This window comes from Xylocopa sonorina, chromosome 10 (assembly GCF_050948175.1).
Source record: "Xylocopa sonorina isolate GNS202 chromosome 10, iyXylSono1_principal, whole genome shotgun sequence".
Lineage (NCBI taxonomy): Eukaryota > Metazoa > Arthropoda > Insecta > Hymenoptera > Apidae > Xylocopa > Xylocopa sonorina.
In genome coordinates, this window is record NC_135202.1 from 7,042,880 (window position 1) to 7,068,028 (window position 25,149).

A 25,149-nucleotide genomic window follows, 5' to 3' on the forward strand; every position below is an offset into this window, starting at 1 on the left:
CATCTGTTGTATTTTCTATACTTAAATGATAATAGTTTTAATTCTATCATTAAGAAATCAAAATTAACTATAGAGATATTCTTACCGTGCGACTTACTTCAAAACATAAAACAGTTATGATAAGAGGAATAAATAAATAGCAACTCTTGGGAACCAATGCACAAGGAAATTTAAGGAGAATGATTTTTGCCTATATGTTTAAATCTCGTATTTTTTCCATGCAAATCAAGTCTTTCTTTGTTTCCAGGTATGCATACACTAATTATGAAACACTACATAGTAATTTAATTTGACATATGTCTACCATGTCTGAATGACATCACTATTAATGTGAGAAACAATGGAAGGAACATATTTATGAATTTTTATTTAGTAAATTTGAAGTTGATGTATATATATTAGCACATAGTTAATGGAATCAATAATAATATGTATCACGCATTTAATAATATTAAGATTAATCTTTAAATAGGAAGAAATTAACCTTGTGAAATACGTGTATAATTATTCAGTATTCTTCAGTATTTTTCTTTCGTACGTTTTCTAACCTATGAAAACACATTGTGTGTATTATATTAGCCAGTGATATTAAATATTTGATATTATATTGTTAATTGCTAAAGATCAGCATATAATCAAAATATTGTGTTTACTCAATTAAAATTACTCAATTAAATTAAAACAAGACTATCAAAATTGGTATATTACAGAGTAATAGAAGAATAAAAAAAATAGTATCATTAATCATTTTTATGTAAGTTATATTAACTTATTCTCTTTTATGGGAAATTTTTGATGTGTATTTCTGTTTATGTTAACGTTTATAATGGCGTCACTACTTCAAAATGATAAAATGTTACAAATAGATGTTACTACTGACACGTAAGAATTTATTTGCATAATGACTACCGTTATTGAATTAAACATGAAAAAGAGTAAATATTGGTATTTATTATGAAAATGTAAGGATTATATAATTTTTAATTTAGTACACTTTGTCTTTTCTTTTCAGATATAAATCGTTTAACGTAAAATTACCAACATCTAACATGTCACCAAATAATCATGTGGAAAAACGATACAATGACATAATTAAGTCACCAAATGATAAAAGAGAATACAGAGGTTTATTGCTTGCTAATAAAATGAAAGTTTTGCTCATTAGTGATTCAACGACAGATAAAAGTGCTGCAGCCTTAAATGTGAATATTGGTAAAGTCAACTGTATATGTGTTTATTACTCTAAATTCTTAGATGTGGTATTATGTACTTACTATATCTACCATTGTAAACAATCTTTATTTTATTAATATATATTTTTCTAGGTTATTTAAGCGATCCAGATGATTTACCAGGCTTAGCACATTTCTGTGAACATATGTTATTTTTAGGAACAGAAAAATATCCAGAAAAAAATGATTACAATAAATATTTATCACAAAATGGTGGCACATACAATGCTTCAACTAAGATGGATAATACTCTTTATTATTTTGATGTACATTCAGACAAACTGAAAGGTGCATTAGATCGTTTTGCACAATTTTTTATTGCACCACTTTTTACAGAAGCATTAACTGAATTAGAATTAAATGCTATTCACTTGGAAAGTGAGAAAAATTTAGCAAATGATACATGGCGCCTTAGTCAATTGGAGAAATCATCTGCGGATCCGAATCATCCTTTTTCAAAGTTTGCTACTGGGAATAAGGAAACATTAGAAACAATTCCAAAAGAAAAAGGAATAAATGTAAGAGAAAGATTGCTTGAATTTCATAAAAATTTCTATTCTTCTAACATCATGGATTTATGTGTACTTGGCAAAGGTAAATAAAACATCATTATGTTTTGTAATTAAATTCAAATGGAATTTGATTTGAAAATAACACTCATACATTCACTTAAAAAGTAATACTATAAGATCGTGATTTATTTCGTGTAAATAAAAAATTGTTTATTTTTATAAATTTTGTATTTAGAAAGTTTAAATGAACTTGAAGATATGGTAGTGGAGTTATTTTCCAAAGTGGAAAACAGAGATATTGAGGCACCTGTTTGGACACAACATCCATTCAATGAGGAACACTTTCAAAACAAGTGGTATGTTGTCCCAATAAAAGATATGAGGACTTTATATATTATATTTCCTCTACCTGATTTACGAGAATACTACAAATCAGCGGTAAGAATCATATTTATATTATCTTCTAATGTATTAGATCATTGTTTTTGCTTTCATAATTAAAGTATACATCAATTCCGCTTTTTTAGCCCGCCCGTTATGTTTCACATTTATTGGGACACGAAGGTGAAGGATCACTTTTGTCTTCGTTAAAAGCAAAAGGATGGTGTAATTCACTTGGATCGGGTAAACGCTTAGGTGCTAGAGGTTTTAGCTTCTTTGTCGTTTCTGTTGATTTAACAGAGGAAGGTATTCAACACATCGATGATATCGTTTTATTAACCTTCCAATATATTAACATGTTGAAAAAACATGGACCAGTTGAATGGATTTACAATGTAATTATCTGTTATTCAATATACGTTTTAAATATTAATGTTATAATAAGAAAACTCGATTATTTATTAATAATTAAGACGATTAGTATTTAAGATATATACAAAGCTGGTCTAGTAAATAATTGTTTTGTTTTCAAGGAATGCAGAGATATTGCAAATATGAATTTCCGTTTTAAAGAAAAAAGTTATCCTTATGATTATGTCAGTGGCTTAGCACAAATATTGTATGATTATCCAATGGAAGATATTTTAACAGCGGAACACCTTTTCCCATTATGGAAACCAGACTTAATTAATTGGGTAATGGAATACTTAAAACCAGAAAATGTGAGAATACATGTTATTGGGAAATTATACAGTAGTATAGCTGACGAAACTGAACCCTGGTATGGTGTTAAATTTAAAAAAGAGAAGATACCACAAAACATACTAAATACGTGGATAAACGCCGGTTTTAATTCAGATTTGAGGTTGCCACAGAAAAATGAATTCATACCAGAAAAATTTGATATAAAACCAACAGACGAAAATGTGAGCAAAATTTGTGCTTTACATCTTTATAAAGTGTATATGTACTCGTATATATTACAATTATACATGTGTAAAAATAAAATATTATTTTTATGTTTAGACATCTAAATTTCCAGTAATTATTGAAGACACTTCACTAATAAGGCTGTGGTTTAAGCAAGACGATGAATTTCTGTTGCCTAAAGCTAATTTATTTATCGATTTTGTCAGGTAAAGTATATAAGAAAATAGAGTTTTGTAGAATATATATGTATGTATGGTGTTAAGCATTATGCGCCACAGGTTTAAACACATTAATGGGGGAAGGAGAGGAAAGAGGAAAGGATGAGGAGAGTGATAGAAAGAGTTGTCATAAGTTAAAAAATCAATGGTAAATAGTACTATTTGAAATAAGAAAAACGTAGAATAGATTACAGCCTATGTTAAATTAAAAAACAATTCATCAATGAATCAAAATCAATCTTCTATTTAATCAAAAATTCATTGACTGCTTCAAAATCTGTCAGTAAATTATTTTATTGATTCCTATAATTGACGGTTATAGCAACTTATGACAGTTGTCTGGTTTGCATTAGCGGCACGGTCAATAGTATTTAAGTCGGATAAAGATATTTCAGACATATTGACTTGACTTTAAATCCTTTCATAAAATGAAATAATATTGTGAGGCACCTCAATGTACTTCAATAAATACTACTATGTAATAAATATCCTATAAGAATATTTCTTTGATCAAAGCAGACTCTGTTTATTTATAGTTTATGCTATAGATGATATAATACCATCTTGTTTAAATAAGTTTTGTTATATTCTGTTTACAGTTCACTAGCGTACCTGGATCCACTTAATTGTAATTTAACATATATGTTTGTATTACTGTTTCGTGATGCTCTAAACGAATATGCATATGCTGCTGATATAGCTGGCCTTAAGTGGGATCTTACTAACAGTAAATATGGAATGACAGTAAGTAAAAATTTGATATAAAATATAATATTACATAATAAACTTAATTTATAATACTGTATATTATATTTTTTTTTTTAGTTAGCAGTTGGTGGTTATGATGATAAACAACATGTGCTATTAGACAAAATTATAGATAAAATGGTTAACTTTAAAGTTGATCCACAAAGATTTGAAATTTGGAAAGAAAATGTATATGACATTTAACTATTTTTACAAACGTTAATTATATATTAATTAAATGTTACCTTCATTATTAATTTTTCTTTTATTTTCTTTTATTTTTAGTACATTAGAAGTCTAAAAAACTATAAAACTGAACAACCATATCAGCATGTAGTTTATTATCTTGCTGTTTTACTATCAGAACAAACTTGGATGAAGGATGAGTTATTAAAAGCAACATCTCGTAAGTCTGTAAACGATTTAATCATTTACTATCACTCAGACAAATAGCACTTAATTTAATTTTATTACGACTCCATTTCCTTTATTTCGAACTGATTGAATACTTGACTGCTTCCTTTTTTTTTTGAATATGCTTAGTTCAATTATTCCATAATATGATGTAGCACCAAATTATCATTAGTACCTATTAAAACACTTATAATTTATTAATGTGTATAAGAATGATTATTAAAAATTTGTTTTGTTTTATTCACATATAGAGTTAACAGCCGAGAGAGTTCAACAGTTCATTCCACAATTTTTGAGTAAGATACATATGGAATGCTTAGTACATGGTAATATGACAATGTCAGAAGCTATTGAAACGGCAAAATTAATAGAATCAAAATTATCAAACACTATTCATCATATAGTACCGCTTTTACCTAGGCAATTGGTTTTACAGCGTGAAATCAAATTGGAAGATGGTAAGTATACACTTTACATTAGAAAATTTATTAAAATATATGTGTTAACCAATTATATTTCATATTTGAGCTGAAATAGTGCAAAGTTAATACTTTGCAGATGACTCACTATTTAGTCAGTACTGATAATCATTATGAAATTACTGATCTTTGTAATTTCTGGATATTGATATATTTTTATGAGTTCTATACATGGTGCTAATTCTAAGTCAAAGATATATAATAAGGAAAGTCTTATACCCATAGTTGATTTATGGGTGGGTATGTTATATAATTAGAAAATGATTATTGAATTTGAATTCTCTAAATTTCATATGTATATACACGATGAGTCATATAACTTGCACATCTCAAATAACTTTCAAACTTTTTAATAAAAAATTGTATAGTTTTAAAGGGGAAATATGATTACATCTTAACTTTTGTTATATGTCAAGTCATTTTCGACATTTCCTATTGAAATAAGCAAAATGAATAATCTTGTAAGAAAAATTGTAGACTTATATTTTTTTAGGTAGTCATTTTTTATTTGAAGTGAAAAACAAATATCATACCAGTTCATGTACGCAAGTTTATTACCAAACTGGCTTGCAATCAACAGAATCGAATATGCTACTAGAACTTTTAGCACAGATTTTATCAGAACCTTGTTTTACTACATTAAGAACTAAGGAACAACTGGGATACATAGTATTTAGCGGCGTTCGAAGAACAAATGGTGCACAAGGTTTAAGAATTATAGTTCAAAGTGATAGGCATCCTAAATATGTTGAGCAGAGGATTAATGTATTTTTAAACTTTATGGTGGTTAGTTAGTTTTTATGAAATACTAAATAAATTTTACTTTTAGAATATACACTTAAATTTCATACATTCTAGCAATATATATCATCTATAACAGAAGAAGAATTTAATACACATAAAGAATCATTAGCAATACGACGACTTGAAAAGCCTAAACAACTGAATACTTTGTCTGCTATGTTTTGGGGTGAAATTTCAACGCAACAATATAACTTCGATCGTGCAAATATTGAAGTTGCATATTTAAGGACTATAACAAAAGAACAAATATTAACGTTTTATAAGGTATGTATACAAGTTTGAACTTTATATATCTTTGTTCTGTTGATCACATATAGTACACGTATAGTATACAGTTAACTATTTATCAAGTTAATTACCACAGACCATGGAAAACTCCACATTGTTCCATATATTTTTAGTATTAAAACAAGTGTTGCTTCATTATTATAGACTATTTTAAATTTAAATGTCTTTTATTTGAAGGAAATGCTTCAAAGTGATCTCCAACATAAATTATCAGTGCATGTACTTTCAACGATAAAAAATCCACAATTAGAAAATGAAAATGTTTTGGAAACTAACGGAAGTGATGAATCATCAAATGCCGTGGATATTATTGAATATAAAAAAATTGACGATATTCTATCGTTTAAAATTAGTCAATGTCTGTATCCATTGCTGAAGCCATTCAGTGATATACCAAGAAAGGGAGCGCATTCATCAAAATTATGAAATATTTAATAATAATTGTGAATATATATTTTAATTATGCATCTGTCGATTGTAATGTATATTAAATGAATAAATAACTTTAATGCGCTCTGTTAAATAAATAATAATGTTCTGAATATTAAAAATTGTACATTTTAAAAGTGTTAATATTATAAATGTTGGTAAAAAGAAAGAAGCAGTAATCTTATAGCAATCTTACACCAGAATGTAAAAATCATTAAAAGGTTTGTACTGTAACGTAATGCATCACTGGTACAAATTACAATATTACACGCAAAAGTAGCCATTACTGTGCGGTCGTACAATACTGAGAATAAAACAGTATTACCGATAGTGTTACCGACTATTGGATGATGGTAACTGTTAGCCACTGCTGATATAGTATTGATTGTTGGGACAATATTCATGTATACGTGCAATACCGTTCTTAAAATATAAAGATAAGCTTATTTGTCGACTGCTTAGTACTTCTAGATCGAATCTGAACTGATCACCTTTTATCGACATTTGGTGTATGTAAAGAAAATTATATTGCGAAATAACAGATAACAAAAGTATGATAAACAATATCAAGGAATATATTTTAATCATATTAATATATAATTGTAGAAATGCAAAACGAAAGGTGATTTAAAAAGTATTAACTTCCGGAATATTTGAATTCATCTTCAAAAATGGTATACATTAATAAATAGCACGTGCAATGCGAATTATCTTTAAAATTTAACAAAATTTAATTGCTTTACGATAGTAAAATGTTGATAATTCTACGTTTCGTCACATGTAAATTTGATACGATATTTTCCAATCACTTTTAAAGAAAAGAAAAAATCGTGACACATGCGCAAGACCATATTGTCGTTTTGCGAGCCTCGACTGCGCGCGCATCTCGGCGCGACTCGCGGCTTTCAGGAAAAAATTGAACGTACCGCTCGCCAGTAAACTGTGAGACTTCCAGCGATTCGTCAGGTGAAATGCCGTGCGATTATTAAATTTCTCATCTGAATCATACCGCCGCATATTTGTACATCACAATCGTTCAGGGGGAACAGTCACTTTTTCAAACTTTCTCACCATTTCAATGTGCTGTGTCGTCATATTGGTTAACTGTCAAATTAGCGAAGATTCAGCAGTGCACATATCGCCCAACTTCTCTTATTACTTATCCGCGGTTGTGAAAAAGCGACTACGTAGTAACTATGAATATTAGTTGGAACACGACACACAAAGTAAATCAGATGTCCGCGCGGGACTAATCGATTCGAGGAGGTGTGTGCAGTCTCGTACAGTCTTTGTCACCGTGTTAAGGAGGCTAGTTCTTATTGGAAGCATCGGCACACGGATTTCATTTTGAATGAAAAAATACCAGGAACACGAGACGGTGACATCAAGAAACGAAAATAGAACTCATCGTTGCGTAGAACTAGGCGAGTAAGGGAATTCTTGCGACAACAAGCGTGACAGGTATCAAACGATCATATTGTTCAATGGTTAATTACATTCCGCTGTAGACGCGAACACGAAGTTGGAACATCATAATTCCCCCGGAAAACGCACAGTGAAGTTGTCTCGGTGGATGCCATTGACCGCCATATTCAGGACAATCGAACGAGACAGTTTCGAAAAAAAACTGGAAGGTGGTGATACGTCGGGTGAAGTGACAAGAGTATCGAAAGGTTAAGGACCGTTCCCTTGGACGTACTTGCACGTAGAAATTGATAACATTTACCGTGTGATAGAACTCGTCGCCGAAATGGAGTTCAAGTTCAACGTAAATAAACTCTTACCGAGAAAGATCAACAAGGTCACGCATACCCTTATTCCAGAAGACTTCAGAGGTGACCGCCGTGAATTAAAGTAAGCACTATCATTATCATTATTTTACGCTTTACGTGTTTGCTCCCCTTTTTAGACTCGACACTTTTATCTCTGCACACGAATTTTTAATCTCTCGCCTTAAGTGGCGTTAAATCGTAAATTTGAATTAGGTGCAAGAATCTCCTGAGGAGCGAATTTTTTTCGAAATCATTCGCGAATAAGAACGTCGAGCGACGGTGGTGAGAAAATTCGTTTGGCCGTAAGATGTTATTTATCGTGGTCGTCATCTTCAAGGTTATATCGCGTAATATGTAACGTACATGGTACTTTCACTTCGCGTCGATGACACCAGGCATAGTCGTTTAAAGTCATTCTTGCGTCTCGATGACTTCCCGAAACATAATCGGTTCTCGCCGGTGACACGCAAATAAAACTGTCGCGACACGTTCAGGCACATTGACACTGTCACATTGGCTTGATATTAACCGTAAATCGATGGCGAAAGTAAATGTCAATATAATAGACTCGCGTTGGCGTTGCTCGAATTCTTCGAGGATATTTCTGCAATACTGCATAAACACTTTTGCCGTGCCATGTATACGCGCGTTACACTTTTTGTACTGTGCACTATCATTCTTTAATCGTTATTTCTCAATTATTATTGTCCATATGTTAATTTTTTAAAGGCATTTGCATCTTGTAAGTATACAAAAATTTATAATTGTTGAAGGTGTTACAATGTGATTAGAACACACACACATAACACATAGAGAACTGAAAAGGCACTACAATAGCAGTTCATTTATAATCAATACATTTTCAGTAGAATTCCACTTATGTTTAATGACTCGCTTCACAATATTCATTAAATTAATCGCATCTTGCATAATCCACGTAATATAAATAATAAAATAGGGAAATTTTATTTACTATAGATTTAAACTGTTTCTTTTTCCAATAATATCTAAGTAATGTTTCTGATTAATTTTCATGGTAGATTTATCACTTAAGAGTAGGTGAACATTAACTTCAATCGTCGTAAAAATGTCGCATAGATGTGTAGGTGAGAGCTGTTTGCCCCGTATCGACTTCGGGAAACCGGTCAGTTGCCTTTTGATTGGACCCTAATGCCGCTAATATTTTCAAATCTAAAGTTGCTCGACCACTGCGCACATCTAACCAACATTCAGTCGATCTCTGTACACGTAATAGCCCAACGTACACTGCCGGCTATAGTTCTTGCTCACTTCATCTACACGCAACCGTTGCATAAGGAATGTTTAAGAAAACTTACGATATAATTACGTTATAGGTGACGTACATGGATAATACGATACGGCAACTCGAATTGTGTTGGTTTCTAAATACACGTTGCAACAAGTTTGAATATATAATATACAAGCGTGTCTATGAAATATGTGTAATTATACAAAACACGTAACGTAACCGAATTTCTTTCTACTATCTCTTTCTACTCTACTAACTAATCTTTACATATTACATATCTCATATAATTACAATATATAAATATTTTCTTGTTCAATAATTTTTACAATTTTATTTATATTTATAAACAATTCTTTCTGTTGTTCTTGGCTTTAAAAGATCGTAAGGCAAACGGATTACCTTAATAGGTATAAGAAATACTGTGATATCATGTGCCTTGTCTCTGCGAACCTCCCCAATGGTTTTATTGTTTCACTGCGTGGGTGTTCAGAACAGGGTTACCTGGCAACTGAAAATACTGTGCTCGAAGAATGTTGAACAAAATACCTGGTATCTTAGGTTAATTCTTTCGATTGTTTGATTTGTCCTATATCTTCCACAATTTTGAAACGTTGCTCTTTCGTATCCTTTTTTTTTTATATTTGAGAATCATCGGTATTCTGTATTATCGAAATGTATGTTACGAAATGTAGAAGAACTGCACAGTTATTAAATCGCAAGTTACTCAATCGGCTGTAAAATGAAACCTTTGTAATCGATATCACTGAAAACAGACATCAAAGATAACATAGAAAATACCAGCATAGAAAAGAAGAATATTTCCGCCACAACAACCTTAACAGTTGTCACGCCTCGTACAAAGTTATTCAACTCGAATAAGTTTTATTCACGCAGTACTAAAATGTTCGATGATGTATCACAATTGAATTTCTTAACCCGGAGCACTGTGTTTGCACGTTTACATTCTTGAACGGTGACTCCGCGGCGTTTGCGGAAGTCTATGTTGAAATATTGCCGCGGTTATTCGCCCTGCTTTGTTTCCTCATTATACAATTCTGATGGAATAGACGATAAGATGCGAAGCCGTTCTTCTTTCTAATGCTGCATTTTCTACGGTCGGTGCGTTCTAGAGCAAATGTTGATTGTGGCTGCTTTCGGCAGCGAAGCGCCTAAATTTTCAGCATGATATTTTCACGACACATTAAACATTTTCATAACACAAGACGAAAAGATTAGGGGGTTAACTTTTTTTTGTAATTAGAGCCCAACAGGGATGAAAAAATCTTTACGCATGCTGGATTATCGCGGAAAAGACAGCGAGTAACATCCACGTGTTCCATCGACCGGGAACGAGCGATAAATTGACTTCCTTGATCACCTTGATGCTTCGATGAACTTGTTAGTAATATTTTCCGAATGAATATTTTCGCTATAATATTCGCCTACGTAACTCCAGATGCATATTCCGTAGATCGTGAAAAGTAAACGCAATTGGTTTTAATGGATTCCTATCCTGAAACGAGGATAGAATAAATGAATCGATTAACGAGTATTTTATCTAACAATATTTATAATCGTTCCTTTTTCCTATAAACGTGTACTGCTGAACAGAAATTTCTTTATTTTCTAAGTACACAAATTGATAATTTATTTTAAAAATGGTACGCAGAGAATTAAGTAAAATAAACGATGATTTCCTCTTAGTAAATCGTACGTTCCGTTTAAAGCGGCTAGAATACGTAGGGTTAGAAGATCTGACCGTGATCGTATGACACTTCGTTACACCAATTTAAATCTTGCTTGTATTGCCCGAGCAAACTGTTATGTCAGCAAAATAATAACTCGGAGTCATGGTTTGGTATTTCAAGAGGAAAATTATCGAGGCTTATCTAACAAAAATAATTTCTACGATACCGTCAATAGGATAAAATCATCTTGAGCTAGTCTAATCTGCACCTTCACGCTCTCCTCGTTTACGTAATTGCTATCTAATTTACCGCGCGATTTTTACTGATTTATTCGAGATGAATTCGATTGGAATTCGCTTAACAACTTTCCACCTAGTCAGGTATTTTCATGGCCCTGTGAATCTTAGAAAACGACCGTCACGATTTTACCCACGCATATATCATCGCGGTAATTCACGGTGCCGCTAAATATTCATGAACGCGATTTTCTTTTTCCTTTCACGTGAAAGCAGCATCGGAATTTTGCGTCCCCTCATTTCTATTTGCTTTTTATCGCAACTGCCCTCACGCGCGTTTCACGTTTTACCGGTCTCCGACGATATCGCTTGATGGAACTCGGATTAAATGCTAATTCGGGCAAAATCGTCGCGGTTAGCGGAGCTCCCGATGCTCGATGAACGTCGACGGTCAGTCGTCAACGACTAAGTCTCGATATGCGTGAGCGCGTTCAGCATCTTCGATAAAGCAGCCACGTTTATCGAAGCGAGGCTCGAGATTACGTCCAGAGACGTTCAGTTTTATTTGTCAGGAAATATTTTAACGAGCTCCTCGACTTTCGTGCGAGGTATCCAGAACTTGAAAATCATCTTTCGAGGTCAGACAACCCTCTAAATTCTTCCGTGTTCCATCGAACACGTGGTGAACGCTTCCGGTAGATTCGAACGGTCACATGACACTCTACGATGATCCATCGTCGTTCGTTTCTTCTATAACAGGCGTTGTTACGATAATCGATCGGCATTTGCATTACAAAATAGCCTATTGGCTTGATTCCAGTGCTGGAATTGGGTCGAATCTTGTAACGCATTAACTTATGGTATACGCGATTTCGTTGACCGAAATGCTTCGTAATAAGCGATGAAAAGAGAATAAGTTAGGATGCATGTTCGTGTCACGGACACTGAGTACTATTATCGTTTCGATGCGACGCTATTCGCGCGTCGTCATCGACACACACGGAATACGTTCCTCTGACGCGCAATTTGCTAATTTCTCGTAATTCCACGCAGGAACGAAGAACAAATAACACGGCAGACTCTCGACGGATTCAGTCGTTAATTTCCCACCGTTAAAGTATAGTAATCGATTTACGAATCACTGTGTTCGGGCGAAAAGAAATCGAGCCTGCCTATTGTGTCCGCAATTGCGTCATTGAACGAACGGACGACTATGCGTGTCGCGTAATGTATTTTGTAAATTACGAAAATCGAGACAGAAGGAAGGTTTACTATTCAGGAATACCGCGGGATGTTCCAGCTATCTGTATAGTAATAGAATTCTTATTTAAGAACTAAAGTATTTAGAGTTGGAGAGGAGTAGTTTATAAATTACGAAAATAGAAGGAAAGATTATTTTGTTAAGTGCTTATAGCAGTGGAACAAAGACCAAAGAAAGGTCTTTATTTATTGGAATGTTGTCCTTGTTTTTATAGAAAATTTAAAAATAATACTTGTTATTTTTGAAACTTGATTAATTCTTATCGCGGATCGCGCCTCTTGGCATCAGAAATGAGAGGGATATTATTGCCATTATTTGGCTAGTACCCAGAGCATGTTTCGTTAAACGAAGGCGAATGAACAGAAGCAAGATGCTTAATAATTTGCCAATGTTTACGAAATTATCTTTCACTGATTGATACGCCACTATCGGCTTTCTCCCGGCGATGCTAAGGGGTCAACCGTAACTGGAACGGAAAATGGAAATTCTGTTGGCTCTCGTGTTTAGTAACAATCGGTTTCGTGGGAGTAGCTGCATTTTTGCAGAGAAACCATTTCGTGATTTCATGAATTAGAATCAGCCGAATAAGCATCGTTCATTCCACCGTGGCTGATAAAAATTGCGCATCGGCATGCGATTCCTGCGGTATAATCAACTGTTATCCTATTGCTAGCGTCGATGAACGTTCGTTGAAAAATTGCATTTTAACTTTCGAAAATATCACCGATGAGTTTCAGTCAGTAAATCAAATCAGCGGCGAAAGTGAGAAGAACAGCGATGGCACGGAATAAAGCGATTGCATGAAGAAAAAGACAAAAGAAAAGAGAGTCGAAAGTAGCACGGTTGTTTCGTACTATTTAAGTAGTAAACCACACCTTACAACTCACGACAACGCCGAAACGAATAACTTCGATATCGAGGTCGAATTAGTCGCAAACTGTGCTTTTTTTTTTAAACAGTGCTTCAAACTTTCCCTAAACGAATATTTTAATTGCAAATATTTCACAGGTTTTACGAGTGTATTTGGAAGTAATGATTATTTAGTGAAACTAACTTTGATTGTTCTTATATTGAAGAAATTTATTTGTTTCAGCGAATGCCAGAGGCAACTGAGCAGAGTTCTTGACGACATGGGCGAGGCTTCTGCCAGGGCTCAAGGTTTGAATAAACCAATAACCAGCTCCCTAAAACTTCGAGATACGGACCACATCGTTTATTTACTAGTGGACAATGAAGCTAATAAGTAAGTTGTTCTAGTTTGTCCTTACAATCTTTGCAGCATCCAGCTCTATATCGCCAGTAATCTCAATGTTTTCATTTTAATATTAAACAGCTATTCTGTGTTCTAGGAAGTTGCACAATTGTTTTCACGAATTAGGATATTCTTGAAAATTGCATATCACGATTAGGTGTATAAAAATGATCATTATCATTGCGTTAAGAGTTCTACAATTAGTCGTAACTCCTTTGAAACTAGAAACTATAAAATAACGTTGGCTTTGCCCAGACCCTAGAAAATAATGATAATTTTCCGCCCCCTTATCTCCACGATACAAAACAGTTTTGCATACCCTCTCAACCTTCTGCATTGAAAAGAAGAAGACGCTAATCTGCATTAAGAAGATGCAGTTACTGGAAAGAGAGTAACGCAAAGAAATGACGGGGGAAGTGCAATTACCGCAGCCAGTCGGAAAGTACTCCTTTGCAAACATGAAATATTCGTGCTCGGGTACATTGCTCGATCTAATTGCTTCCATAAAAGCGTGGGTAAGCGACGTAGGCCCTCTTGAAAAGCGCAACCTGAGCTCAGAGCAGCGCAACGCCCGGAAAGGAAGCTGTATTTCCCAGGATAAGGGGTTTCGTGGCGTGCAAAATGGTCGGTGGATCGATATGTCTGGTGTCGCCTTCCCCGCAGGAATCCAGCGTTCCCATCCGTGCAGATTCTTTCCATTATACATTGCTGCTCAAAAGTTAGGGGGTTGCCATCGTGATTAAATGGCGGATAAGAGGAGAAAACGAATTTTGAATATCCATTTTTGCAGTATAGCGCACAGATTGTAAAATTCAAACTTATTTCATTTTGTGTCCAATACTTTCATGTATTTCTTGCTAGCTTTTATATATGCTTCTTATTGTCAACAGACTTTTGCTTAGAAATCATTTTCCGCTATTTTCTAATCATGTTTCAATAAAAAGCTTAGAACAGTCTCTTTCTTTCTCTTGAAGCATGCATTACTTGGAATAATCGTTTTGCTTATTTTAATGATCATTCTTTTGCTTTTGCCGTACAATTCTTATACCGATTTCATTTTGAAAATGTAGCACAGCACGATACCCCTAACTTTTGAGCGTCACTGTACATAGATCAAGTGTTCCATTCTTGTTCTACCTCGCTTCCTGTACCTATCATCGTTGATAAAAAATGTTATTACTATCTTTGCGCATGCACCAAGACAATGGTTGGCTTGTAAAAGTCTGTACGCTATTAATTACTGGAAGTAGACGCTTGAATTCCCATCTTTATGACGAAGCTAGTTTAACTGCGATACAATCGGCTTGACTTAGATTCATTACAATAATGTTGGGTCGTGGATATTGGAAATGAACGAGGGCGCAAGATAGCGTGCATAATTCTTGGAACGCATACTTAACGATCTGTTAATAATTGAAGATTCTATCGTATTTGGTAGGCGTGGAATTTTCAATGCTTGTGATATGCAAAGCTTCTTATAGTTGGTAAGAATTTAGACATCACTTGCATTTCGTAAACAAATTTACATAGCACAGTAGAAATTCAATTATTCGAGCCACGAATAATTGATGAAAATTTATAAATTTTTGCTCGTTGAAGTGTAAAAAATAGTAGCGATCATACCACGAGTACCTTTCTTATCAGATTATATCTGCTATCTAGAAGTCTGGATAACTTTCTCAAAGAGGAGTGCTTCGTTAATTAAGAAAGCGCGAATAACACTTCAGAATGTAATGCATTTTATGACTCAGAAAGCATTAAGAAACTCGCTACTGTATATAGAAATACAGTTTTCCAAGATACTTTCTAAATATAATGAGTCTTTCTGAAACATAGAAAATATCTAATTGATGTATTGCGATATTATAACATACATGGAATCATTTTGAAAGTAGCGAAAATCTGCCTACGAACACTGCCCAAATATGTTCGGTGAGAGACTTACTGACCAAAAAGTCGATTTGATATTTTTATGTCGCTGATTTCGATCGTGCTGTGATAAAAGAACTTGACAGTATTCCAGGACCTGTTTCCAGAAATGGGAACGCTGTCCAAACTCACTGTATAGATACATAAAGTGTTTACATTGAACGCAACAATAGTCATTAACGTGCAGTTTTAAAGTATTATTTTTTACAAGTGGCCTCACCCACAGCGTTATTAAAACTGTTCACTGCATTAGTTATAGTTCTCGGAGGTTAAAAGCATACTATGCTGGTTAGTGGACGCCCGCAGCTGGTACAGATTGCAAATAGCAATTTTGTCGGGAAACGTCTCCAAAAGCAGCGCGCGGCAACGACGGACACGGTGGTCCAATTCATATTGTTAGCACCGCCACGAAAGTTCCTTGAATCACTCAACTAGATTAGCTGATGCTGCGAATCTTATCCTGCGCGTTGGACCGCTCTAACTATGTCTAACGATGCGAATCTCGCGTGGACCGTAACCGTGAATCATCACCGCATAGTGTTACAACCTTGCTTCGATTTTACAGCGGACTGGGCAGCGTGGTGGGACTGTTGAAGACAGGATCGAAGAACCTCTTCATGTTCGACGAGACGGGCGCTCATTATCAGTTGAAACCGCGATGCGTTCTGGACTTCTACGTGCACGAATCGCGACAACGCATGGGCCTTGGGAACATTCTGTACGAGCACATGCTCTCCGTAAGTGTCTACGCGATTTTTGAGTTAACTGCAACCATTGAAGGGTAAGGGTAACAGTAAGGGGAGTGCCGCATATCAGATTAAGATTTAGCATTGTAGTCAACAGTATATAGTTCGTGATAATTAACTAAAAAGCAATTAGTTACAAAAAGATGTAGAAAGTACTAGAAGAAGTAAAATTCTGAGAATATTTGGTGCACTTTATTCATTATTATGATCAAAAAAATAAATTTGATAAGAATACTTTTGCCATTTCATGTTGCTAAAAAAAATTGAAAAGTAGTAGTACTGTTCATATCAAGATAAGATATGTAATATATGTACGCGACCTTGAATCTAGGTGGTAATCACTGGTTGTGAATTTGTGAGATCAAAAAGAGGTAGAAAATGTCGGTCAAGAATTAGCATTTGCGGCTCGTACACCAGATTTTTTTCCCCTCCCCAGTTCTGTCATGGTTGCTGCACTTCTCACGGAATTGCCGCAAGTGCTATCGGCTTAGCGATACGTGAATTCACCTGCTGCTCGACTATTACAAATTACAAAATAGAAAATTAAACAAAGCCTTAGGATAATAAAACCAAAACGCTTTCAGATTTTTTCACGTAACAGTAAAAAATAGATAGACAAATCTTTAGTGAGATAGAATAACGTATATATTATCTCAATATTATGTATTTGATATATTATTATTACTATATATCATTCATCACACTGGTAGAAGTTCTATTTTTCTCTAATTAAATACGGCCAACGCGGCATGAAAATTGAACAAAGCTCTTTGCAACCCTTTTCTGCTATTATAACTTGACCTAATAAACCTACACAGTCCTCATCTAACACTGACTTTTTTGTTCCAGGATCTACAAGTATTAACGTAGGTTGCGTACGTCTAACTCTTAGGTACATGCAGATATTCTTCCTGTTCGTCTCGTTCAATTCCGTTTATTTGCGCGCATTTGCGAAATGACAATGTTTCGCAACGTACGACTTAACGAGCCATCGTCTGGTTTTTGCGAAATAGTTCCATGGAAGTGGTTTAGTTCAAGATCGTGTGGACGCATTTCTGCTTTTACTCGGGAAGTAATTATGCCTCGTTTACACCGTCGGACATGATTCCTATCCTGCGCGTGTGGGTGGATAGTAATTTTGTACACGGGACGCGGTCTCGTGAAAGCCGTCCGTTCTTTAAAGATTCGTTCGCATACCTTCAACTACCAGACATCCGTTCTCTCCCTGTCTTCGATAACAGATGCTCTTGGCGTCGTAAAACGATAACACTGACGCTATGGTCTGCTAGTTTGTATAGTTAACTAAAATTCAAATATACAATTCTTTATTTTTATTAAACAGACCTGGCAAATGCACTGGTTAAGAACTAATATTTGTATACTGCTAACATTGAATTTCTTTTAAAAATATCATTTATGTCGCGTGGAACCACGTCTTAGCTACAATATATTAAAAGCTATCTTTGAATCAAACCAACATGGCGTGCACGTAACATTTCATCTGAAATTAACTGAAGAAGTGGACGTGTAGATCAAATGTTACCTAAGCACGAGCTTAATGAATTAAGGGACTCTTAATCTCTGAATTCAAATTGTAATTGCTACTTAATTATATTTTCTATGCGCTGCTGGGGTATCGAATTGAATATCGCGTCCGTTTCGTTTTGCCAAGAATAAGCTACCGCAGAGAAAGAATTATATAACAGGCAATATGTCATTACAGTACAGTTAGAGCACAATAGCCAGTCCAAAGGAAGTATATCTTATTTTTCCGTCTAGCTGGAGGAGCACATAGACCGGAACGTACTCGCCGGAACACAAAGCCAGACCTTAAACAGAATAATGACTGGCCTCTTTTTTTCCCCCCCGATCACGCCTCTCGACGTCCCTCCAACCTGTTTTCTTCCACGTTCCCTGATCGATACTAATTTTCTTCGGTTTCTCGCGAAACGTCGTTAGTCCTGCGGTCGAATTAAAGTTCGCAAACGAAATCGAGGCTCGCGTGGCCTGCACAATTCTCTAATCACCATTTCTAACGTAACTGTACGTCTAACTGTTGTCTTTTGTTGAACGTGTTATTCCGTATAGTTCGTGGAAAACGCATTCGCCTCTTATCCACTAGTGTTTAGAGAAAAATGCGGGGAATATTTCGAGTATAATTAGCCATGTATCTACGTCGCTGTTAGAATTTAGAAAGTTCGAAAGTGAAGATAACTACGAGGGTACCAGATTCTTCCTTTTTCATTTCTTTGCATTTTTCTGTTGCAGTATCGAATAATTCCTTGATCATCAATGCTAAAAATTGAAGTTAGATCTATAGATATGTACAGTAGTTTTTCCAATCTAAATAGAAACAATATTGTATGGTAAGGGAAAATGCTGGAGCGCTTAGTGTGTTGATTTCGTGACTGGTTCTCGATAAGAAGTAGCAGCTACTGGCTACAGTGGCAAATTAGTGAACGATCTTAAAGGGGAGCGTGACAAAAGGTCATTATGCGTAGGTTTTACGGTCGAAGGTAATCGAAAGGGTTACTGAACCCTTCTAAATCCTCTACTCTACTATTCGTTCGTTAATACATTTTGTAAGAGAAATGAGAATTACGATCGCTGCTATAAAATTCATTTTTCTTTGTCTATTTTCTATACAGTTTCGCAATGATAACGCTAATAGTGCTATTTTTTATTTCCAGGAAGAAAATATTAGGCCCGTGAAGTTGGCGATCGATAGGCCTTCAGAGAAGTTTTTAGCCTTTCTAGATAAATACTACGGTCTCTCGAAAATTATTCCGCAGAACAACAAGTTCGTCGTCTTCCAAGGATTCTTCGACGATGGTACGTGCTTCTTTCGTTTCTCTAATCCTTCTCAATTACGCAAATTTTTCGCAAATAAAAGATTCGTGTTAGTTGGCCTATGAAAATATAAATACAGAATGCTCATAAAATATTATATAACTAGAAGAAAGAAACTAGGAATGTTGAAGGAAATGAAGAGGAAAAACTAGTGGCTCTGAAAATATCGAATATGTGTGATGAAAAGGAAACGGATAGCTTTGTTCCTACCACCGTGTACTAGAATCTACTTTGTTCTTCTTTTTTCAATGCACAGACAAGGGAAACGAAGTTTCGAAGTGTAAAGCTCGTTAAACTGTTAGGTACGTCTCTAATTACTTCGTGATGAAACTGTGGCGTCGTTCGTTAACGACTACGTAATCGTCACCTCCAGTACCCTTTTTTCTTTAAACTGTAAAACCGAGTCCTGTATCTTCATATATGTGAAAATTATATAGTTAGTTACTTCTGTTTAATCAAAGGACTAACTTAATATTTTAAAAAATATGAATTTTTTTATCCACAATGAATCAATAGTTTTTTTTACATACTGTAAAACAATATGAAGTTATACATATTTGTTTCTGGTCGCATAACTTATTCAAAGTGGTGACCAAATATTGTTAAGACCGATTGTGTATGTATTCTGTATACAATTTTATTCCATCTTGTATGACCCACGTATCATTTTATACACTTCAACGTAACGTATATAGTTCACTTGTTAAAAATTGCAAGTTGAAGCGTTCGAATGCCTACGTGTATGCTTATATGCACCTACCATTCGTGACAACATAAAAATCGGATGAGCGTCTCGTCTTCAAGGTGTCTCCGTAAAAGTACAAGGTCACCTGCGAGTCCGTTGTCGATCTGGTTTCATGTTAAGGGTACAAGACTGGAGAAACGAAGGTCGGGCTTGTCTCGCAGCTTGTCCTTCGCCGGCTGGTGCCTTAAATCGGTAATTCCTACCTGGAGAAGCATAAAATCGCGGTCAATGTCATCCTAATGGCCCTATTATGCGAATCTCGTGATCGATTCGAAGCTGTCCTTAAATGATAAATCTGTCGATGTTCTGTCAATTACGTACGGGTTGCTCCAATTTTCTTGACATTGATGTAGGATAATGTAAATTGGCTAGTCTAGATTTTACCTACTGCATAGCGAAATCTACTTTGCAGAATTAGATGGAAATCGATAGAGATTATTAAGGAGAATGACTGGTTCCTTTCTCAGTAATGCGATGACGCCTACTAATGGGCTCTGTTTATTATTTTACAGAACGCCAGGATGGGAGGACAAATAAGTACACTCTACCCCCGAAGAGCTCAATTGATATTGGTACTTCTAATGTGATTCATAATAACATCGGAATGAATAACTCTAGGTATATACATTTTATTATTCTTAAAATAATTAAAGAATCAGATACTTCGATAATTACGAGAGAATGTGATTAATCCTTTGCAAATGAAGGAGCTGACCAAAGCTGAACACTTAGATTACAAAAGTAGTAATCATTTAAAGAAATGGTTAAATCATTTTATCGCGTTCGTATTAAATTTTGATCGTTCATTTAGCAAAACGAAAAAAATACCTTCATTCTCGAGAAAAACGACTTTGAAAACCCATTAAGTATGCGCATAGTAATGAAATAGTGGAAGCTTGTAAGAGAGCGCAACGCGTGACAAAGTGCAGCGTACTTGCATGCGAACATCCGCGCTGCATTGATTTAGAAGTTCTTTGCACGCATATGTGAAAAGATTTCTTAAATTGTAACATTCCTTTTTATTTCAGTCCAACTAGTAGGTGGACTCTGTATATTTTATTCTAGATATTTATATTTTTTGGTCGTGCCAGAAATTTTGGCCAACATACATATATACAAATGCATAGTTAAGGCTGAACGTATGTATGCATTGATTGTTTGTAGGGGATTAAAGCATTTTAGATTAATAAATTGTACCGAATATACTAAACTCGATGGGTGTTTCTTTCCAACCATTTTCCGACTGATTTTGTGTCTGTTTCAGTCTGAATGGTGTCTCCTACTCTCCCGCCGTTTCACGCTCTTCATTCGGCAGATACGCTGCGGCACGACCACCTTGTTCCATGGCCAATGTAAGTATGACACCATAGAACGTTGGTGTCCTCCTACACAATGAAACGTACGAAATATAAATAAAATATACAAAAATAGAATAAAGATACTACCCTACTTCTACACAATTTGCATTCAGCATGGTAAAAGTAATTTCATTAAAATTGGTTTCAAGAAACACTTTACAACTTTTGCTTCCCCTTTTTCTAAATTTTTGCTTTTACTTGTTTTTATCATTTTCTAACAAATTATAGCAATATCGATGATTACGGAATATATTTCTAGTTGTCTTCTTTATTCATATCCCATGTAATTAATGAAATACTAATTGATCATAAAACCTTTGTGTGTTGAGCTTTCTTAACTCTGAGATTTATTTTATGGATGACACATATACACATGTGTATGTTTTACTATCAATATCTTTGTTAGTTATTATGAATAATGCTAAATTAACATATATTTAAAATGTTCTATGAATTTTTCCATCGTTTCTACTGTATATGTATTGCCACGGTATTTAAGTCGTTAATACTACTCTTCATAACGTAGCATAATAAATTATTACTAACAACACCTGTATCTCATCACGATTAAAAACGCATTAACGCTTTTTTCTAGATAATCCATAATACCGCTGTGCTTGGTCCATCTGCCAAGCGTACTGGGTGAGTAAAATTAAAAACCAATTATCAAGGTCGTTAAACGATCCTACAAAGGCTGCTTTTATTAATTAGCTGTTAACTTCTGTGTACCTAATGAGAGTACAGAGACTCTCATGGATGTCTGACATGTTGAAGCTTTAATTAATACTTCGATGGCCAGATTAGTTCCGTTCAAGACGAGTAGTAATGTTATTTTAAATGATACTGGTACGCTGTCGAAACGACATAAATGTGTAGAAATTGACAGTGACGTACTATGTAGACCGAGAGTACAATTGTATAGATATTGAATTAACTAAACTGACTACTGGGACATACTTAAGTACTTTACTATCTATCCACCGTGACTTTAAGACATTGGAGTCTGGTCGCTAAAGGGTTAAAGGAAAACATGAATAACACAGCAATACACACGGTATGAACGGCTTTCACTATTTTTACACTGAATGTGTGTATGCTACCTCTTGCCAGCGCACATTTGGACGGGTTATGAATATATTTCCTAATCCTTTCTCTCATTTAATTTTTCGAATGAACGCCCAAGGTAATGGGTTGAACAGGGTTGTCTGAATATGTCGATGAATAACAGAAATACATGTACATATATCGAAATTTGAACGATATTGCTTTCAATGAATAAAAAAATTCGATACATAAGATATTATTTTTAATTTTAATATTTTTATCCAGTCGAATAGCTTGTTGTAGGTAGTTGTAGGAAAATAAAAACTAGTATTTTTCAGTGTATGATTCTCTGTGTATCGTATTCGAATGGTATAGACAACAATCAATGATTGTGTGATGATATTAATCGATCGGTTATTGATATTTGTCGGTCGATAAATTGTAAATATTAAGTATGTAATATAAAATGGAAATCCTTTATAGCAGAAATTGAAGTGATAAAGTGCGGATGTATAAATTGAAAAATATAGAAGAATGCTATGAAGAATTTTCAACGCTATTTTATTGTTAAAAGGAATAATTTTAAAGTATAAGTATCATTTCTAATAATTTATTCTGTTTTAATTACACATTTTTGACGCACAGATATAACTAATTTATTGGAACAAGTATCTTTTGTTAGGATTACTTTGCGCATGTATGTACGTACATATGTTATATTTATTTATTGTGATATATACCGAATTATTTTCAACCAGTCACTCGCACCTGTGCATATTAATTAAAAGATGTTCATCGAACGTTTTGCATGGACTTTATATTTATTTCCTTTTTCATTTCGACAGATATTAAGCGATTCCACTCCCACGAAAACACCAGCTCAATATCCCCAAAATCCTCTGCACAATGGCAGCACGTTCCTCTTACTCTTGTTTCCAGAGTAAGTAATTTCGTTTGCGTCACTTGCAAAAGTCGTAATCCATGCATGATACACATTTGTTTTCGTTATAATTTTACATAGATATATTACGGTCTTATGCATTACATAGCTTGTAGAATAACATTTCTTTTTCTTTTTAGTGCAAAAAATGTTACGCTCAATGAATCTAAAATATTTTACACATGTGTAAGAAATGATATTCCAAATATGTATCCTGCTTAGTAATAATGTTCATTGATGGGATATTTATTTGTTCCATTTCCACAAAGTATTAAATCTTAACATGTGAAATATCTGCATCTTGCGACTTGAAATAAATTATTAGAATAAGTTGAATTAATAAATTATTGAAATAAATTAAATTCATGTGTACCGTTTCAATTTTTGTTAAAGTATGAAACAGAAAACTTTATAGTAACTACAATACACTTGAAAAAAAATAGTAAACGCTCAAACGCGCTTACATATTTCATATGTTACGATTTAATAATTGCAACAATTTAATAACATCAAATTGCACGCAATAAACAGCTATGATCGTGGAAGTGCATGATTAAACTTCAAACGTATTTCCATGGGATCTTCATGGGAAGTTACTTTTTCAGTGAAAAATTGGGCAATTCGACTGGAACGCAACCGAAACCGGAACGACCCCGCTCGTTGAGTCTTTATTCAGAAGAAGAGCAGAAGCAACGCACAAGCGAACTATCCACAGTACCAACACCTGCTTTGCCGGACCATCAACCGACTCCCCTTGCTACTATTTTACGCGAGACAGAGAAAACCGAAAAGAACATGAAACCATCTCCCTCGTGCAGCCAAGAAGTAGCTGGTACCAATCAACACACTCGTTTAGATCTAAAATTCTATCACTCTCCTTTGTGGTAAACCAGAAAAGAATTAGAACAATATTAGAAGAACTATATCGAAGAATTATATACAATTTATATGTGCGACAAAATTATGAAGCTTTACCTCTCAGAATAAAATATCAATGGGAAGGTAACTATATACATATTGATAAGCTTGATGGTACTTGAAAAACTGTAAAAAGGTGGAAAATATGCATTAAAAGTGGAATATGGCATGAAAACAATATAGAGAAACGAGCATTGATAAGATTGGTTACTCTTCATGCTCTATTAGAACAGTGAGCACAAATTAGTATTAATTATTATTAATTCATAAGATTGCACTAAACAGGAGGCTCGGAAATATTCCAACATTTAGGTTTCGCAGGAGTGAAATCGTTAATATCACACTGGCGCCGTCAATGGTGTTCCTGCAATTTTTTTTGAACTCGAAGTAAAAGATCGAAGATAACAAATTTGAAAATGTTTCATAGACATATTTCAATTGATTAGGACTATATAGAACATTGCAAATGTTAGTAAGTTACTATAGAAATCGGATTAAACTCGTAGTACACGATTAACATTAATCGTGTAGAATGCATATATACATTTAGGTATATATATAGGCTGGCTTGTAATTTTATACACTTATGAAAATGTACAAGACATTTTTCATATATTGCAAATGTAGTTATACATAGTTTGTACAATAAATTTGTCATTCCTTTTTTTATACTATATACCAAACTCTAATGGAGTTTGTTATCATT

At 34.3% G+C, this 25,149-nt stretch overlaps 2 protein-coding genes across 4 annotated transcripts; both read left to right on the forward strand.

Annotated features, from left to right (window-relative positions):
• The first annotated feature begins 102 nt into the window (after positions 1–102).
• Positions 103–6,538, forward strand: Ide (Insulin degrading metalloproteinase). 3 transcript variants are annotated; one of them, XM_076902308.1, is made up of 14 exons: positions 103–247; positions 1,013–1,212; positions 1,326–1,826; positions 1,980–2,182; positions 2,272–2,520; positions 2,659–3,051; positions 3,152–3,261; positions 3,873–4,017; positions 4,099–4,209; positions 4,306–4,426; positions 4,686–4,892; positions 5,407–5,699; positions 5,772–5,981; positions 6,183–6,538. In XM_076902308.1, exons 1-14 carry the CDS (start codon positions 180–182, stop codon positions 6,429–6,431), a joined length of 3,060 nt encoding a protein of 1,019 aa, XP_076758423.1. In that variant the 5' UTR covers positions 103–179; the 3' UTR covers positions 6,432–6,538. The 3 variants fall into 3 exon arrangements, with proteins under 3 accessions (XP_076758423.1, XP_076758424.1, XP_076758421.1); XM_076902309.1 differs by lacking the exon at positions 103–247 and adding an exon at positions 661–754; XM_076902306.1 differs by lacking the exon at positions 103–247 and adding an exon at positions 753–882.
• Positions 6,539–7,357: 819 nt separating this feature from the next.
• Positions 7,358–24,673, forward strand: LOC143428658 (alpha-tubulin N-acetyltransferase). The gene is made up of 8 exons (XM_076903704.1): positions 7,358–8,288; positions 13,755–13,904; positions 16,408–16,579; positions 19,279–19,420; positions 20,696–20,801; positions 21,448–21,535; positions 22,137–22,183; positions 24,131–24,673. Exons 1-8 carry the CDS (start codon positions 8,185–8,187, stop codon positions 24,411–24,413), a joined length of 1,092 nt encoding a protein of 363 aa, XP_076759819.1. The 5' UTR covers positions 7,358–8,184; the 3' UTR covers positions 24,414–24,673.
• The last annotated feature ends 476 nt before the right edge of the window (positions 24,674–25,149 follow it).

Excerpts from the sequence above, each read along its gene's own strand:
- LOC143428658 (XM_076903704.1), top strand. The coding sequence starts at position 8,185 with ATGGAGTTCAAGTTCAACGTAAATAAACTCTTACCGAGAAAGATCAAC. Across the intron at positions 13,905-16,407 it reads GTGGACAATGAAGCTAATAA|CGGACTGGGCAGCGTGGTGG; the intron begins GTAAGTTGTTCT and ends TCGATTTTACAG. Across the intron at positions 21,536-22,136 it reads CACCTTGTTCCATGGCCAAT|ATAATCCATAATACCGCTGT; the intron begins GTAAGTATGACA and ends GCTTTTTTCTAG.
- Ide (XM_076902306.1), top strand. The coding sequence starts at position 812 with ATGTTAACGTTTATAATGGCGTCACTACTTCAAAATGATAAAATGTTA. Across the intron at positions 2,183-2,271 it reads GAGAATACTACAAATCAGCG|CCCGCCCGTTATGTTTCACA; the intron begins GTAAGAATCATA and ends CCGCTTTTTTAG. Across the intron at positions 3,052-3,151 it reads TAAAACCAACAGACGAAAAT|ACATCTAAATTTCCAGTAAT; the intron begins GTGAGCAAAATT and ends TTTTATGTTTAG.